The 17,399-nt window shown below is 35.7% G+C and overlaps 3 protein-coding genes and 1 long non-coding RNA gene across 5 annotated transcripts; 2 read left to right on the top strand and 2 right to left on the bottom strand.

The window, feature by feature from the left end:
• The first annotated feature begins 834 nt into the window (after window positions 1-834).
• LOC8280225 (dymeclin) lies at window positions 835-7,064 on the top strand. The gene is made up of 18 exons (XM_015718039.3): window positions 835-1,257; window positions 1,376-1,627; window positions 1,705-1,768; window positions 1,862-1,991; window positions 2,076-2,220; window positions 3,004-3,252; window positions 3,380-3,464; window positions 3,943-4,045; window positions 4,352-4,477; window positions 4,561-4,674; window positions 4,818-4,936; window positions 5,081-5,162; window positions 5,276-5,368; window positions 5,482-5,571; window positions 5,746-5,865; window positions 5,977-6,068; window positions 6,307-6,364; window positions 6,785-7,064. The coding sequence occupies exons 1-18, from the start codon at window positions 1,071-1,073 to the stop codon at window positions 6,860-6,862; spliced, it is 2,187 nt and encodes a 728-aa protein (XP_015573525.1). The 5' UTR covers window positions 835-1,070; the 3' UTR covers window positions 6,863-7,064.
• A 653-nt stretch (window positions 7,065-7,717) lies between these two features.
• On the bottom strand, window positions 7,718-8,748 carry LOC8280224 (early light-induced protein, chloroplastic). Its single transcript, XM_002517022.4, has 3 exons — window positions 8,522-8,748; window positions 8,326-8,403; window positions 7,718-8,234 (listed from the first exon to the last, which is right to left on the bottom strand). Exons 1-3 carry the CDS (start codon window positions 8,672-8,674, stop codon window positions 7,890-7,892), a joined length of 576 nt encoding a protein of 191 aa, XP_002517068.1. The 5' UTR covers window positions 8,675-8,748; the 3' UTR covers window positions 7,718-7,889.
• Window positions 8,749-8,915: 167 nt separating this feature from the next.
• On the top strand, window positions 8,916-9,744 carry LOC125371041. Its single transcript, XR_007217213.1, has 2 exons — window positions 8,916-9,268; window positions 9,358-9,744. It is a non-coding gene; the product is annotated as an uncharacterized LOC125371041 (long non-coding RNA).
• Window positions 9,515-17,258, bottom strand: LOC8280221 (perakine reductase). 2 transcript variants are annotated; one of them, XM_002517019.4, is made up of 12 exons: window positions 16,953-17,258; window positions 16,350-16,517; window positions 15,910-16,113; window positions 15,634-15,806; window positions 15,460-15,556; window positions 15,093-15,249; window positions 14,729-14,900; window positions 14,464-14,476; window positions 10,542-10,687; window positions 10,261-10,357; window positions 10,009-10,162; window positions 9,515-9,813 (listed from the first exon to the last, which is right to left on the bottom strand). In XM_002517019.4, exons 1-12 carry the CDS (start codon window positions 17,007-17,009, stop codon window positions 9,638-9,640), a joined length of 1,614 nt encoding a protein of 537 aa, XP_002517065.3. In that variant the 5' UTR covers window positions 17,010-17,258; the 3' UTR covers window positions 9,515-9,637. The 2 variants fall into 2 exon arrangements, with proteins under 2 accessions (XP_002517065.3, XP_002517067.2); XM_002517021.4 differs by lacking the exons at window positions 14,464-14,476; window positions 14,729-14,900; window positions 15,093-15,249; ... (3 more) ...; window positions 16,350-16,517; window positions 16,953-17,258 and adding exons at window positions 10,841-11,044; window positions 11,260-11,430; window positions 11,948-12,098 and having other exon boundaries at window positions 10,542-10,714.
• Between the last annotated feature and the right edge of the window lie 141 nt (window positions 17,259-17,399).

The raw sequence follows: 17,399 nt of genomic DNA on the forward strand, positions 1-17,399 counted from the left end.
TATGAAAGCAACATAGCATGAATTAGCAAACCAACTGAATTTGCCTTCCTTAAAGCTGCAGTGGTATTGTCAAGGATCAGACTGATTCAATCTTTGTTAATAAAAGAAATTATGATTTGTATTAAATATTATTTAATTAATTAACGACCGATTTAGATATATTTATTATTTTGATAGATTTATTATTTTTCTAAACTCAACTAAATTTTATGTCTTTTTAATGATTTTATTTTTTAGAGTATTTTAAATATTTATAATTCATAAATTTAATATTTATCCATGGATATTACTAAAGACACTAGTAAATTATAGAAAAAAAAAACAGAAATATTAATCTATTGCTCTTTTCTAAATTTGCCATCTAAACTGTATTTTTTATTTTTCTAATTACATATAAAATTATATAAATTAAAAAATTGTTAAAAATAATAAAAATATAAAACAATTAAAATAACTGTTGAAAAAAAAAACAATATTAAAGAATATTTTGATTGTTTTAATAAATTTTAAATCATATAGAATTAGCTCATAAATTAGTTCTCTCAGAAATATTGATATTGCTCCAAAGTGATGTTCTGTGTACTAATTCGTTTTATACGTCATTATTATTTATTGCTGACTGAATTTTATTTTTGTGGAAAAACTGTTCATCACTTTTCTTTTTTCCAAGAGAGAAAATTCAGTGATAGAGCAAATTACAATCCAAGAAATCATCCAGTTTGGTAAAATCATCACTTGGCATTTAGTTTTTGTTTTCTTTTTCTAAGAATTAAATAAAATCAGAAGGACAGCTTGGTAAAATTTGAAATATCTAAATGACGCATCGTAGCTCTAAGGTTATATTTCAGATTTATCCCCCTTTCTTTCTCTTCAAAACCTTTGTTTCCAAGCTCCCTCTCTTCCTCGGCATCAAACGTAAAACTTTTTCTTTCCATTTCCACTTTCTCTTCGGAGCCAAACAGATCCCCAAAAAATTAAGAGAGGAAAAACTTATAATGCGATTTAAGATCGCCTGAGCACAGTTGACTCGCTCACTAAAACCGCTTCAAATTCCAATCCAATCCAATCCAATGGGAGCTGTACCTTCAACGCCGCGGCAGAGTGCACGGCCACAGGACACGGCGGAGTACCTAATCGGTTCTTTTGTCGGCGAAAAATCATTTCCTCTCGGTTCCGATTTTTGGCAGAAACTTCTAGAACTTCCTCTCAATCTCCACTGGCCTGATGATCGTGTTCAAGAAGCTTGTCAGCTCTTCGGTCAGTTTTAATTTGCTTATCATTTAATTAATTAATTAACATTTTTCTTGAATAATGCTAATTGCATCCGTTTAGGTCTTATTTGGTATTTTAATTTGTTTGTTTATTAATTATGCAGCACAAAACAATTGTTACACAAGGCATCTAGCGAAGATTTTGATTCACTTAGCGCAATGTGTGCAAGAGGCAATATCAAGTAGTAGTGGTGCAGCAGCATCACAGGCGGTTTATATGAAGGCTGTTAATGCGGTTTATATTTCCTCTGTTTTTCTGAATTACTTAATTGAAAATGCTCCAAGTAACAACACTATTGATGACTTGTATTTATCCTTGGATCAAACTGAACCTGCACCAAGTGGTTTCATTAGAGGTAAAATGCACTTTCTCTTGTCAAATTCTATACGCCTGTACTTATGTCCTTGCTAAGTTTGGGTTTTGACTCTGCAGATCAAAGCATTGAAAATCTTGTCATGCACAGTGTGCTTAGCTTTATTGGCTCTGTAGATGTAAGGTACATCATGGGATTTTTTTTTTTTCCATTTTTTCTCAATTAGGATTTTTTAAGTCCTTTATTCTCCTAAAATTTTATTATTTTTGTCACAAGTACGAACACATACCTCCTGCATCAGGAGTTGCTTAACTTCATGCTTGTTGCAATGTCAACTCAACTACTCTATGGTCCATCCCCGGGACCAACAGATATGAATCCTTTTATTGATGCAGCAATGGTGCAGGTTAGTGAATGATCTTTGGTCTCATCTATTGTTCTGAAGTCTCCAGACCTTGGAATCTTATTCTGTTCCTTGCACTATTTTCAGGAAAATTCTTTGGTCAGTTCAGTTGTTCGGCGACTATTACTCAATTACATAGTGCGATCGCGCATCCCATTGAAGAATACATCTTATTCCTTATTTTCTGAAGGGAGTCAGCCTGGGGTCTTGCAAAGAGTTGGTTCTGCGGCTGGTATGCTGAACCATGTTAATTTGCTTGTTGCTTTTATTTGAAACCTCAAAGTTTAACAGCACAAAGCTTGAACTAGTCAGATTACATATGGGAAGTTGGGGCTTGAACTAGATTGTGATTCTATTCGGAAGTTTCAAATGTTTAATTTATTTTATGAATTTCAATTGATTGTTTTACCTAACAGATAATTTGGATTTAGGTTGTTTTTTTTTCTGACTATGATTCCTTGCCACGGATTATTTGTTGGGTCAAGATGTATTTGTCTAGCTAGGATTGAGGATCTCTGTGATTTGTTTCTTGATATGAAGTTGAGAATGTCTCTCCTGATTCCCATATGACATTCCTATTTTTGTGCAAGCTCTCATGCACTTTTCATATTCAGCCAAGGTTACTATTGAGTAGTATTTTTGAACTTTGAGCAAATCTTTTACATTATATTTGGTCGAAATCCATAAAATTTAAGGAATTCATTTGCAAATCTAAAGTTTATATGTTTTTAATAAAGTGAAAATTAGTTTAGAATTGTACATAATCAAATTTGTGTGGAATTGGTTATAGTTAAACTAATAATAGGTAGAATTTCCAAATAAATTCCATATTAATAAGTCAATATATTTCATAACACCAAAATATCTTTTTCAACTTTATCATTTCCATTTTACTTTCTATCTTATGTCTTTTTCTTAAATGAAATGAATTCATTAATGGATTTCAACCAAACATAGCATTAGTGTCTTTGTTTTACATTGATGCTTTAGTTGACAAATTATGTTTGTCTTGCAGCTACTATTGTCTTATTGCCTTTCAATTATTTGGTCAGCTCAAATGGTGAAGGCATAAGAAATCCAATGGCGGATGCCAGTCTTCATGTGTTGCTTATACTTAATTATTATCATAAATGTATTGTGGGTGACGAGCCCTTTACAGGAAAAAGTGACGACAGTGCTGCATCTGATTCTCTTTCTAAAGCAAATATGTATTTCTCTGACAATCCATACTGCAAAGCACTAGAAAATGCAAGGGATATTGAACGTGAGACCCTCTTTTCTTCCTCTCTATCTCTCTGTCTCTCTGTCTCTCATATTTTATTTTCTAAGAAAAGAGAACGTTGTTAGCATGTTAAATATTGTTCTGTCTTGCTAAAGTACCCTCTTTCCAGTTGATCGTGTGGATATTGAGGGGAATGTACACAATGCATCACATGTGCGGTTACCATTCGCATCTCTATTTGATACTCTTGGCATGTAAGTATATTCTTTTTCTTCCCCCTTATGTAAGAACACATGCTTTACTTTATCATTGGTGCTAGGTTAATCTTGATGTATGCCCTGTACTGGCAACATCTGAGAGAAAGAGATAGAAGCAAGTAACACTTGGCTGCCCCCAAGAGGGAGAGAGGAAATAGAAGTTAACTAGCACTAAACTTCTTTTATTGCATTTAGTTCTGTTTCTTTCTAGAGTATTAACATCCAAATCTAAAAGATTTACATGCATAGATAGACATGGGAGAGGAAATCGTTGGAGTCTGAAAAACCAAATCCAAAAAATTTATATCAGCAGGTAGAGGGAAAGAGACTTGGAACTTTCTGTTGTACCAAGTTTTCATATTTTGATGCTAACAGTTGTTTCAGGCACCAATTGGAAGAAATGTGTCTAGCAATGTACAAAACTTGAACTGTAATTTATATGTACAAATGAAAGATTAAAATTTTTCCTTTGTAGGTGTTTGGGTGATGAAACTGCTGCCTTATTGCTTTACACATTGGTACATGGAAATTCTGACTTTTTGGAGTATGTTTTAGTGCGCACGGATTTGGATACCTTGGTATGAAAGATCATTTAATATTTTTCTCGTTCTTTTCTTTTTTCCTTTTTTGCTCAAGACTCCAATATTGGATTATTATGGAAATGGATCTCTCTTTGGTTGAAGGCTGGTATGTTGCATATTAAGGGGAGAAGTACTACAGGGCTCCATTTGATATTTTATGAATATGGAAAAACTAGTTCTTAAGATGAATAAAATTCTCTGGTCTCTTGATTCTATGTGTTGTCATGTCTTATTGGCTTTTGCAATGGTATTTGCTAAAATACACCCTAAAGATGATCTATTTATTTGGACTGAAACCTACAGCTAATGCCTATTTTGGAGACACTATACAATGCTTCAAAGAAGACGTCAAATCACATATACATCTTGTTGATTATACTTCTTATACTTAGTCAGGACTCTTCTTTTAATGCAAGCATTCACAAGATGGTAAGGACCAACTCTACTGGCTGGTATTTGATCTTATTTTTATGGGACATATTATTTCCTTACCGTTTCACCAACTCCTACAGATACTGCCAAGTGTCCCATGGTATCAAGACCACCTTCTTCACCAGACATCTCTTGGTTCCCTAATGGTCATAATTCTTATACGGACTGTGAAGTATAACCTATCTAAGCTGAGGGTATGACCAAAAGTATTCATCTTACTTTCTAAATTTATATGGTTATCCTTCTTGAAGTTCATATATTTGACGACAAGGCAGACAGCTTTGTAACTCTAAAATCTCTTCCTTCACTACCCTCTCAAAGTTTAAATTTATGACAGGATCTCTATCTCCATACAACTTGTCTAGCGACTCTGGCAAACATGGCCCCTCACGTCCACCGGCTGAGTGCATATGCATCACAAAGACTAGTTAGCCTTTTCTACATGCTTTCTCGCAAGTATGTCACTTCTGTTCAGCTTCTCTTCTTGTACTTTAGTATAGTATCTTGATCATTTTATCACTCTGTTTCGGCTATTCATTTTCTAATATTCTTGTGTTATCTTGTTACTCTTTTTCTTAATGGGGTGTTGCAATTTTTTAGGTATAACAAACTTGCAGAGAGAATAGATGATAAGATAGGGAAGAATGGCACAGCCGAACAAGACAGCCTCGCTGAAGATATGGTAGTCAATGCGGTGTTTTTATAATGTGGCATTGTTACAATAGATTTGTGATACTACTTGTATATGGCCTTATTCCTTTCCTACTAGCTTAACTGGATTACATTTTGTCACAGTCTGCTGAGTTGCACATCTACACAGACTTCTTGAGGATTGTCCTTGAAATATTAAATGCAACTTTGACTTATGCCCTGCCACGCAATCCTGAGGTATTATTTCGAATTTAGATTCAGTATGAACTGTTTTTGTTTCCCCTCTAGGCACAAAATTATGCGAAATGCTACTCTGGTTCCCAGATTTCTTATTTTGTGGTTTGTGGCAGGTTGTATATGCTATAATGCACAGGCAGGAGGTTTTTCAGCCATTTAAGAATCATCCACGCTTTAACGAACTGATTGAAAATATATACATGGTATTTTTTTAAATGGGAATTGCTCCATTTTCTTTTCTGATAAATCTTGGATTATTTTTTGGCATAGTTTTAGGTGACAGTGATGCACTTGTTTTGAAATTTTCAGTACCTAAATAATACTTTCTTGTGCTTGATTGTGTTTTGAGTAATTTAAGATGTTTGTGACCTTTATAGGTTTTAGATTTTTTCAATAGTCGCATGGATGCGCAAACCCAAGATGGGGAATGGTCGGTAGAGAAAGTTCTCCAACTCATAATCATTAATTGTCGATCATGGCGAGGTGAAGGGATGAAGGTAAAAAGAAATCATTTGGAAACTTAACAGCCTTTCCCAACTCTGGATGTATTATCTTCAGGAATTAGTTCTGCCTTTTCTTATGGTGGCCGTTTGTTTTTATTGCAACAGATGTTTACTCAATTACATTTTTCGTATGAACAAGAGAGTCATCCAGAGGAGTTCTTCACACCATACATTTGGCGGTTGGCTTTGACCTATTGGTAAATTTTCTGCATCTCCTGCCCTCTGCATATTTTCTTCCTCTTTTCTTCAACCACCACCACCATTCCCCCTGAATATGCATGATAGCATGAGTCACCAGTTCTGATTGACCGAGTGGTCTGCCTTGCCTTGTTTATTTGCTTGTTGACTATCATTATTGCCATAATCGTTTTTAAGCTATTTATAGTTCCTCACACGTAACTAATATCTATGTTTTATGGCATGGTTGTTCTTCAGTGGATTCAGCTTTAATCCTGGTGCCATAAATTTGTTCCCCGTTGATCTGCCGGTAGAAGTAAGTATCTCCATTTTGCTTTACGATCCAAAGGAAGAATTTGAAGCTGTAGTTCCTGTTTTGCTGCATTTTCCCCCCAGTTCCCCACCCTAGATTTTTTTAAAGCTGCCAGAGAAATAATGCAGCATATTTTGTTCTTGTGGAGGCAAACGCCACCTGCTTTTGTTCCTTTTTCCCCCTTTAACTGCTGTTGCATTCTATATGGAAAATTGTGCACTTCTGGGTTTTCATCCAGAAACAAATGGCTGGGAGTGTTTTGCAATTTTCTGTTAATTTTGACATTTGTACAAACTGCTGGCAAGCTTTTCCAACTATGCTGAGCTAACCTCAGTGTGTTTGATTTTATTTATTTTTCCATATGAAAATGTCATCTTTGTATCTTGTAGATTTCTTTGTAATAACAGTTAGTATTTTGTGCAGAAAGTAAACGATTCTGGAGAGGATCTTGATAAGCATCAAAACGGGGAGTTGGATCAGCTTCTGCAGCTTGACGTATAGTGGTTGAATACAATGTATTCCACCACCAATGTTCATAATTAACTGCTCTGTAAATAGCTATAATAGAGAAAAGATGTATTCGTCTCATTCTTTCCTGTTTATATGCGTGGAATACTGTAGATGGCACTTTCCCATATATGTAAGTGATGATAACACATTTTGATGAATAAGAGAGGATATCAAGTCCAATTTTCATGGTATAGTTGTGGAGAGTTGTAATAAATTCTGGACGACTTCTGGTTTGGCTAGTTTAGCTGTTAGCTCTAATACGTACTCAGCGGATGTGCTTCAATCATTAACATTAACCTTGTATACGTGGTGAAGCTCCTATTCCCTTCTGCGCCTGGCTTTATGGCTTCTTTGACCAAATCTGTTTTTGGTTTGCACTGCTTTCTCACAGAAGCTGACCACATTCGAGTAGGCTGCTCCTGCACCTTCTCTCAAAATCTTTCCAGCTCTAGATTGTAGCCGAGGCAAAGGTATATTGATATTTCTAGAGAAACTGAAGGCGATTAAGAATGTTAATTCCATTGGGAAGCTGAATCTTTGGAAGAAAGAGAGCTTCATTAGGCTATGGATTTTTGGTTTTCTTTCTTAATATTTTTGTGGTTTTTTAATCTCACTGGATTTTATGCATTATTTTTGCATAAAGTATTTTGCCGATTTGGTTTCTTACATTATATAAGATACCAGTTCAATCTTCCATGTTCTTTGTACTATGTAAAATAAAAGTTCATATTGGTTCTTTTGTTGATGAGGCTATTTTCTGCTTCAGCTGTTACTAGGGTTCATTAGGTTAATTAGTTGTACATAAAAACGGCTTGAATGAATTGCATTGCCTAAAAGGGCTGAAAATAAAAAAAAGTTTTTTAATCAATTTGCTGTATTTCTTGTATAAATATTTAGCCTACAAACCAAATACAATAATATGTTTCCAACAGCTAATAGCTAGGGCCTAGATTTCAAGATTACATGAACACAAGGACTCAGCATCGGATTTGAAGTATGAGCTAGCGTAGAGTAGAACCTACACAAGTGCTCCACCTATCACATACTCAGTAAAGGCTAATGCAACCAACCCCAGCATGGCAAATCTACCATTCCACAACTCAGCATCAGATGTCATCAACCCTTTTGATTTAGACTCTACATTAACCCCTTTAAACAATGGGATCAATGATGCGAGAGAGAGCACAACACTTGTTCCTACGAACCAAGTGATTCCACCACTGGACACCTGTGTAAACAAGTCTTGTCCCTTAGCCAGCTCCACTGCCATTGCTGCAACAAAGCCAATCATGGCCAACCTGCCGTTGATCCTCTCCGGAGCTGGTCCACTGAATGCTAATAAATCCGACCACTTGGTGCTGACCTGTCCATCATTAAACATATTATTAGATCACAGGTTATCACTATTCACATCGTTTATTTTTCTAGTGCACTATTGATTAATATGTTCCTACCTTTGGTTTAGGAGCAGGTTGAGGTTTAGGGGTTGCGCTGACAGGTTCAGTCGGCTTCATTTCTTGATTTTCCTTCTCCTGCGGATTCATTATCATAAAACCGAAAATGGTTCAGCATCTCCAACATATATTTCAAATAAAATCTCAAGAATCATTTTGCATCGACATTAACCAAATCCCAAGACTAAATGCTTACCTCTGCCATGCATCTCACTGGAGTAGCGGTGGCCATTCTGCGCAGTCTTGGAGTGTACGGAGCAGGGAGGAATTGGGTAACTCTGGCCCGATTAGGACGTAGAACTGGACTAGCCAGGATCGCTGCTTGCATGACTGTTGCTCCTGACATCATCTATTCAATATAAAGAATCTCTTGCCAAGAATTCTGAAGGTTTCTTGTGATGGTCTGGTCTGGACTTAAAAAGTATTACTATGCACTTGCACTTCTACTATATGAAATGTTAGGTCAGGTAAGGTGGGTATATATAGGCTAATAGGGCATGGGAGTATAGGATAATTGAAGGTCCACGTCTTCTATATCTTTTACAGGAAAGTGATTGGGTCACGGGACTCTCTGTCTATACATGTAGTGGAAATTGGTGACGTGGATACTTCCTCATTCACTAGTTGACGCCTAACCCATTTAAAAATCTGAGGCCATTATTGTTCTAGGTTTTTCAGTTTACACTAGGCTAGAACATTCAAGTAATACAACATAATTTGACCCCAAAATTGTGCCACGATTTTACCACAAAAATTCGACACGTGACCAATGTGTGTATACGCCAATTTGAAGCGCGCAAGTAGGCAAAGAGTGGATGGAAGTGCCAAAATAACAGTTCAAGCAAGAATTGATGGGATCATTTCTTTTGCTAATCATCGTTTCAATATTATTCGTGCTTTTTAACTAATTAAATTATTTTCCAGCAGTACTGGCTGCTTGCAGGTTATGGCTGGAGCATTAACTTGTAAGTGTAATTAGATAATTCACCACCTACCTCATCAATAACCACTGCAATGATAATTTTCTTTCAGGTCTTGTTTAATCTTCAAGGATCCAGTTGTTATGAAGGTTGTTCAGAGGGAGCAATAAAGCCAGTTATAGAACAGGAGATGTTTCAGGTTGACAAGTCCACACAGTTTTCAGGGCACGGAATCTACACAAAATTACTGTTAATGATACCTTAGGGTATGAAAGAAAATAATGTCATCTTAGTAAGAAATTCATGCTCCAAAAGAACATTTATTAGGGCACCTAAGAAAGGTTATTAGTCCTTCTTTATGCCAAAATGTATCTGCGTCTTCGGAATTGCAGTTACTTGTATGGGGTATTTGCAAGCTTGTATACATAATTAGCGAACATATCGTATTCTCTTCGACCTCCTACTTCATTAATCGGTACAGCATCAGAAATTTCTTTCAGATCCTCTTCTGTCAGCTTCACTGTCAAGGATCCGATATTGTTTTCAAGGTTCTTCAATTTAGTAGTCCCTGTAAAACATCGAACAGGAATACAGCAGTAATCTCTGTACTATAATAATTGGACATCATGCTCGAATCCAAATTCATGAAACAAAAACCTGAAGATATACACACTTTTTCTTTGCGGCCATTTGCTGACAAAAATTAAATAGGAAAAAGTAAATTACACACATTAGATGGAATACTAAAAAGAGCTAAACATACCAGGAATTGGAACTATGTCTTCGCCCTGGTGGAGAACCCATGCTAGAGCTAATTGAGCTGGAGTGCAGGCACGCTTTGCAGCAAGATCCGCAAGACGGGCATAACTGAGTTTGTTTTTCTCCAAATTCTCTCCAGTAAATCTTGGATGTATAAACTACATACAGAAGGATATCAGATCAATTCAAGCTATACTTAGTTACCAATGAATCAAGAAACGAAAAGAAAAACCAAGTGTACATAGCAGTCGGATACCAATAGACTCTTCTCAGGCAAGTTCTCTACAACTGCCTTCCCAGCAAGAAATCCCCGACCGAGTGGGCTATATGCTACAATTCCAATGCCAAGCTCTCTGAGGAAGGAGTCAGGAAATTATCAAAGAGCTAAAACTTGAATATTTGTAGAAATATCTGGTATCTATCAGACCAAGTGTCAGATACCAAAGAAGAAGGGAACTGAAATATCTGCTTAAACTATGCATATATCATAGCAGAGATTTAAATGGCGAATAAAAAACAAGAAGCTATATAACTAACCTACAGATCGGAATTATGTCCTCTTCGATGTCACGAGCCCACAACGAGTACTCCATTTCTACAGCTGTTATGGGATGAACAGCATGTGCCCTTCTTATAGTGTCTACACTTGCTTCAGACAAGCCGATGTACTTTATTTTTTCCTCCTCCACCAGCTTCTTCAGTTCTCCCATCTACCATGAAAATTTATATCAGAGTCCACTAACAGTCAAGATTCTACATTTGATACAACAAGTTAAAACAGGAAAAAGTAATGAGAAAGGAACTGTAATATAAAAAAAAGTACTTGTAACTCTTACAGTATCCTCTATTGGCACTGAAGTGTCTATACGATGCTGATAATACAGATCAATATAATCCACATCAAGCCGCTTTAGACTAGCTTCACAGCATTGCCTTACGTATTCTGGATTACCAATTACTTCAAATTGCAATCCCTTTGACTTTTTAATGCCAAATTTTGTAGCTAACTGTACTTTTTCTCTAGGAAGTTGCTTTAAAGCCTGACAATGGAGAGAGCTAATTAAATAATATAAATACTGTTTAATAAAAGAAAGTACAATCTTCTTCTTTTAAAAAAAAACTTGCTTGAACCAAAGTTCTGCCTCCACAGCATAATCTAATTATGGTTTTCATTACATCAGGCTTCAGTATAAAATTAATTTCAGGTTTGGACTTGAACTTGAAATATGAAATTTGAGATCTGAAAGAAAGGTACCTTCCCGACCATGATCTCATTATCATAGTTATCTCCATATAGATCAGATGTGTCAAAAAATGTGATTCCCTTGGAAAACACATCCTTCATAATTGCACATCCAGCTTCATGTGGCAGTGGTGCATTGTATATTCCTGACATTCCCGCGCACCCAAATCCCAATTTAGAAACCTGCAATCAACACCATTACAAGAAAATGACAGCCCTTCAGCAGTCATACACTGACTGCAAAATTTTTTGTAAGAATTTCAATGGTTATTTGATATGACCATCTAGTGCTGTACTTTGTTACACCTAGTTGAGGACAATCATGCTTCATTAAAGCTCTGAAAATCACCATCAAACACCATATAATTAACATGATCCACGATTGAATTTCAAAGAAGTCGATAAAATGTTCAAAATTACAAAAGCCAAAAGCTTCTTGTTGTATCTCATCTTGTTTTCTTCCTGTTTGACTTGTAGAAGACTAGCAGAATTTTATCTGCTTTCTGAAAAAGTTGACTATGACAAGAAACTTGTTGAATAGGTCTAGAATTGCTTGCAGAAATTTGAGGAATTCCAACTAATCAAAGCCTAAAGTCAATAATAATGACCCACAAGAAATAAGGTGGAGAAAGAAACCACCTAGATTCTTGCAATATTGTATTTCCATTTTGTAAAGTAATTGCACAAATCTCATGCTTACCTCCAGTCCCTGACTTCCCAGTTTCACTCTTGGGATTTGGATCTGTAACTTCTCTTCCATTGTCAAAGAAAACAGAGCTTACCTGTAGATCAATGATAAGGAGAAAAAAAATATTAAAGTGCAGAGTTGATGTTACAACAACATTATATTCTCGTTCCAACTAGCTTTATAAAGTGTTTTCCATTTCTTGGTAAGGTGGGGCCAGTTGTTACTATTGAGTAATTATCATTTCTTAGTACGTACGCAAATTTTGGAATATTAAATTCAAGATGTTGCATATTGCATCTTTCAGACCTTAAATAAAAGATCTTATTATAGGAGCTAAACAGGAAACAGGTACCCTTCTGCAATCATCTCACATGCATACATGTAGACTAGTTCACAAGTCAAGTTTTATTTCTGTCAAGGACTTCTTCTAATCTAATGAGTCTTGTTACCTTGCGGAAGTCTATATAGTTTCATGGTTCTTGTGACGTCCATGTTATTTTGCAGGCCTATATATTCTTACACAAACCCCAAAAATCATCATAGATCAGAGAGCATTAGATGTTTCAACTTTACACATCCAACAGGACACTACACCCATTTCTGATCTGACAATGTCGATGTGATAACCAACTCATTAGTATCTCACATATTATATTCTTCCTGATGGGGATTCTCTGTTATATCATTTACAACGAAAATACTTTTTTTTTTTCATTTATCATAAGAAGACAGGAATAATTCTTTTCCCTTTTTGTTCAAGAAAAATATATTTAATGTGGTTAAATATTTGGGTGGGGTATTTGCGAGCATACTTAGCTAGGACAGTCACTTCTCTTGAGCCACTGACTTCATTAACTTGCACAGCGTCTGAAATTTCTTGTAATTCACGATGCTGATAATAGAGATCAATATATTCGACATCAAGTCGTTTGAGACTAACTTAGCATTTGCACACATATTCAGGAATCCCCTTAATCTGAGACTGACTATCCTCTTAACACCAGGAATCCAAAAATTTTAACCTTCATTTCGTTAGCAAGAAAAGTGTTGTTGATTAAGAAAGAATTACAGATTCTCTTCCGCATTGAACATGAGGAGGTCTAGCCTGACTACAATCATTTCCGGCCACATAAATCTTGATTATCTGTTTGCAATTTTATCGGCTTCTTTAATCTATTTATTGATCAACTAAACAACAAGTTCACATTACTCAGAATTTATCTAAAATTGCGAAATACCTTGCCAACCATGATCTCATCATCATGATTTCCATATTTATCAGCTGTATCAAAGAAGGTAATACCTTTATAAAAGGCCTCCTTTATGAGGGAACTTTCATTTTCATGGGAGAGAGGAGCATTCAGTTATCTAGAAAGTCCTGCACTGACATACCAATCCCAGTCCAGAAACCTGGATACCAGAAAAGAACATACCATGATTTTCTTTTTCTACACAATTGCCAACAACAGCTAAATTCATCGAAGCATCTGGGCAGTCCCTCTTTTTTCTTATACATGGAAGTGAATATCTAAAGCAGGTTTCTTTTGCGTGATCACTCCATTTAAATAAGTGATGAAATGGTTTTTTTTGTTACAAAAAGTTGTGTGTTTTCAAATACTTCCCCCAATTCTCAGCAGAATATGATTTGCCTTCTAAAATTGACTATGCCAAGCAACTTGTTAAATAGGCTTAGAATTGCCTGCAGAGCCCAATCACAGAAAATACAAACTAATACAAGTCAAAGAAAAGCCTGAACGAAGTGTTGATTACGGGTGGAGAAAGAAACCACCAAGACTGTTGCAGTAATATATCTCTATTTTGGAAAGTAAATATACAAGCTTACCTCTAATCCCTGACTTCCAAGTTTACTCTTGGCATTTGGATCTGTGACTTGTCTTCCATTGTCAGAGGAAACAGACCTCAGTTGTAGATGCAAACGATAAGGTATAGCATAGTATACTAGATCGCAAAGTTGCTGTAACAACATTATATAATAACAAACTAAATTACTTTTTTCTACAGCCTTTACAATTTTTTGCCTTTCTTGGTAAGTCGGGGCCTTTTGACTGAGAAATTACAATTTCTTGGTAATATGTTGTTGTATTTCTCATCTTTTCTCAGACCTTTGTTTTTTTTTTTAAAAGACATCTTTTCAGACCTTCTGCAATCATTTCACATGTAAAATTGTAAACTAGTCTTCACAAGTCAGATTCTATGCATGGGCACGCACTAGTCTTCATGATTTTATCTACACATTTAAGAATTGAATATAGAAAAATGCTCAGTTATTGAGATCAAGTTCTTCTAAAACAACGGTGTGGTAATGCCAAATTATGATTTCATCTCACCCGGCATATGCTATTTAATACATGATAAGGTTGGTTGACCACAAATAACAACTGATCATGCCAATGCCAAACCATAGATCATGCTACCTTGCTGCAGATTGTAATCTTTCTCTAGTTTACAGATGACAGGGGGAAGGTTTCCTGTCATTTGTGTACGACAGTGATACTTTTACTGAAAACTTTCATGGCACTTGTATACTCTATGATGGGAGTTTCTGAAAGTGGAATGCTGATAGATAAGAAATAATCATGGATAAGAAATTAGTAGATGTTTCAACTTCCACATGCATTGCACCCAAGTTGGATTGAAAATGTTGACATAACAACCAAACTTCATCAGTATCCCACACATTAAACTCATTTATTCTAAGAAAGACAGAATAGAATTCCTTTTTCCCTTTTATTCTTTTGGGGGAAATTAAAGGTATATAAATTAGTTTATCATTTTGGTGGGGTATTTGCAAGCCTCCATGTGTATTTAGCTATTAAAGGCACTTCTCTTGAGCCACTAACTTCATTAGCTTGCACAGAACTTGAAATTTCTTCTAAATCCTCTTTTGTAAGTTTCACTGCCAAGGATCCAATGTTGTTATCAAGGTTCTTAACTTTGGTTGTACCTGCACAATTTCAACATTTAAATAATCGGTCACTACAACTCTTGAAACATGTATAAAGCCAATTACAGTTTCATAAAACGTACTACTGAAGGTTATACTGGTTTCATCTTGCATGGTTTGAACTAAAAATTTAAAAGAGTTTAACCAAATTTATGTGTAAAGTACACTTTTCAGAGTAAAAGCCTCGCATACCAGGAATTGGGACTATATCATCCCCTTGATAGAGAAGCCATGCCAGGGCTAGCTGAGGAGGGGTGCAGCCATGCTTTGTAGCCAAGTTGGCAAGTCGTACATATAGGACTTTGTTCTTCTCTACATTCTCTTCTTTGAATCTTGGATGTGCCTGTGCCTGGAACATTGTTATGTATTCGTGAGAATTAAATTTTACTGCCATTTTGCTATACATTCTCTCTTTAGAAGGCAGAATGGCTAATTACGTCGGATTGAGGTTGCAATGCTGAAAACGATTGTGTATACCTCTTTAATGTATTAAATAATCTCTAATATGGAACCGAAATATAATATTATGTTTTACAAGTTCGAAATTGTAGTTGCATACCAGAAAACTCTCATTGGGCAGGCTTTCCACAACTGCCTTCCCGGCAAAGAACCCAACACCAAGAGGACTGTATGCCACTATCCCAATACCAAGTTCTCTGTGAATTGTGAACAGATGTTAATAAATTCAGAAGCCTTTGTAAGTTCTCATTGCAAAATTCAGAACGCTAAATACCTGCAGAGAGGAAAAACCTCATCTTCAATATCTCGGGTCCATAAAGAATATTCCATCTGCAAGGCAGTGATGGGATGAACTGCATGAGCCCTTCTTATTGTGTCTGCACTTGCTTCTGATAACCCAATATATTTTATTTTTCCTTCATTGACAAGTTTTTTAAGCTCCCCCACCTGTCTCATCATCAGTAACATGGGTCCAGGACAAATTTCAAGTTAGCCAAATGCTCGATCTAATAAAACTAAAAATTCACATCAAGAAATATGTTATAGTTACGGTATCCTCTATTGGCACTGAAGTATCGACGCGATGCTGATAATACAGATCGATATAGTCAACATCGAGCCGTTTGAGACTGGCTTCGCAGCATTTGCGTACGTATTCAGGGTCCCCCTTAACCTGAAACTGGCCATCCTCTAACGTGAAGAATCCAAATTTTGTAGCCAATTGAACTTTTTCTCGAGGAAGCTGCTTCAAAGCCTAAGAAAGTATGAAAAGTTAACCTTCATTTTACTGGCAAGAAAAATAGACTCCCCTTGCATATGCTCATTCACAGAAGCATATCTAGTATCATGTCTACAATCAGTTCTGTGGCACATAGATCTTGATGATCTATTTGCAATATTATCAGCTACTTAAGATTTATCTGATCAATTAAGAAGTTAAATGTGGAACAGAGAAAAATTATGTAAAAATGATAAGAACAAACACCGTACCTTGCCAACCATAATCTCATTATCATGAAAGCCATAGATATCAGCTGTATCAATGAAGGTGACACCTCTATTAAAGGCCTCCTTTATGAGAGAGCATCCATCTTCATGTGAGAGAGGAGCATTCAGCAACCCAGAAAGTCCAGCACATCCTAACCCTAATCTGGAAACCTGCAGGCCAGAAAAGAACCATCAGTGAGTGAGAAAGATAGTTTTCTTCAATCAACTAATGCTACCATGCATAAGGAAGAGAAGCAGGAAATATGTGTTTCTACGCAATTTTCAAGTACAGCTCAATTCATTAACAACATATGGAAAGTCTCCCCTGTTCTTGTACATGGAAAACAAACTCCATTGTTTCTTCTCCTTAGAATTCCATCAAAATACAAACACTATTCTGCTTTATATTTAAGGTACTGCAAATATAAAAGAAGAATCATTCATCAAGCAAAAATTAAAATTAAAGTTAAATGTTTGTATTATGTGAAGATTTTAATTGATCAGATGCTGGCAATCTTTAATAACATAGTAACTTTTCAGTGTTATCAGCAGGCAAAAATAATCAAGAATAGTTATTTTTCGATGAACTTAAAGACGTTTTCTTACCTGTAAGCCTTGATTCCCGAGTTTCACTTTTGGCAATTGCAAGTTTTGCTTTTCCATATTCAAAGATAATTGGCAAGAGTTTTGGTTGAGATTCTGCTTCGCTCGAACAAAAGAAAAACAGAGAGTATTGGTAGTGTAGCAGCAGCCAATACTTGGTTATGGTCCTATTCCAGTAACAACAGATATTGCACTTGTTGACTTTGTAGCCATCAATTATCGATTGGGTAGTACTGCCAAAAGCTACACTTTGGAATTCCCATGGCATTGGGTGTAGCTATTAATCAATTCTGATAATAATTAAAAGAATTTTGTGGAAGATAATATTCTATTTGTATTTTAGCATCTATGCTTATATGTTCCTTTTATTTTTAACCACTCTACAATTTTTTTTGGTATACAAATTTATTTTTACATTCAAATTTTATGTGTTTGATACATTAAATATTA

The sequence above is a fragment of the Ricinus communis genome, chromosome 9 (genome assembly GCF_019578655.1).
Source record: "Ricinus communis isolate WT05 ecotype wild-type chromosome 9, ASM1957865v1, whole genome shotgun sequence".
NCBI lineage: Eukaryota > Viridiplantae > Streptophyta > Magnoliopsida > Malpighiales > Euphorbiaceae > Ricinus > Ricinus communis.

Excerpts from the sequence above, each read along its gene's own strand:
- LOC8280225 (XM_015718039.3), top strand. The coding sequence starts at position 1,071 with ATGGGAGCTGTACCTTCAACGCCGCGGCAGAGTGCACGGCCACAGGAC. Across the intron at positions 2,221-3,003 it reads AAGAGTTGGTTCTGCGGCTG|CTACTATTGTCTTATTGCCT; the intron begins GTATGCTGAACC and ends TTTGTCTTGCAG. Across the intron at positions 4,046-4,351 it reads GCACGGATTTGGATACCTTG|CTAATGCCTATTTTGGAGAC; the intron begins GTATGAAAGATC and ends TGAAACCTACAG.
- LOC8280221 (XM_002517019.4), bottom strand. The coding sequence starts at position 17,009 with ATGGAAAAGCAAAACTTGCAATTGCCAAAAGTGAAACTCGGGAATCAA. Across the intron at positions 15,557-15,633 it reads GAGGTTTTTCCTCTCTGCAG|AGAACTTGGTATTGGGATAG; the intron begins GTATTTAGCGTT and ends CACAATTCACAG. Across the intron at positions 9,814-10,008 it reads AGACATAGTTCCAATTCCTG|GGACTACTAAATTGAAGAAC; the intron begins GTATGTTTAGCT and ends GATGTTTTACAG.
- LOC8280224 (XM_002517022.4), bottom strand. The coding sequence starts at position 8,674 with ATGATGTCAGGAGCAACAGTCATGCAAGCAGCGATCCTGGCTAGTCCA. Across the intron at positions 8,404-8,521 it reads CAGTGAGATGCATGGCAGAG|GAGAAGGAAAATCAAGAAAT; the intron begins GTAAGCATTTAG and ends ATGAATCCGCAG. Across the intron at positions 8,235-8,325 it reads AACCTGCTCCTAAACCAAAG|GTCAGCACCAAGTGGTCGGA; the intron begins GTAGGAACATAT and ends AATGATGGACAG.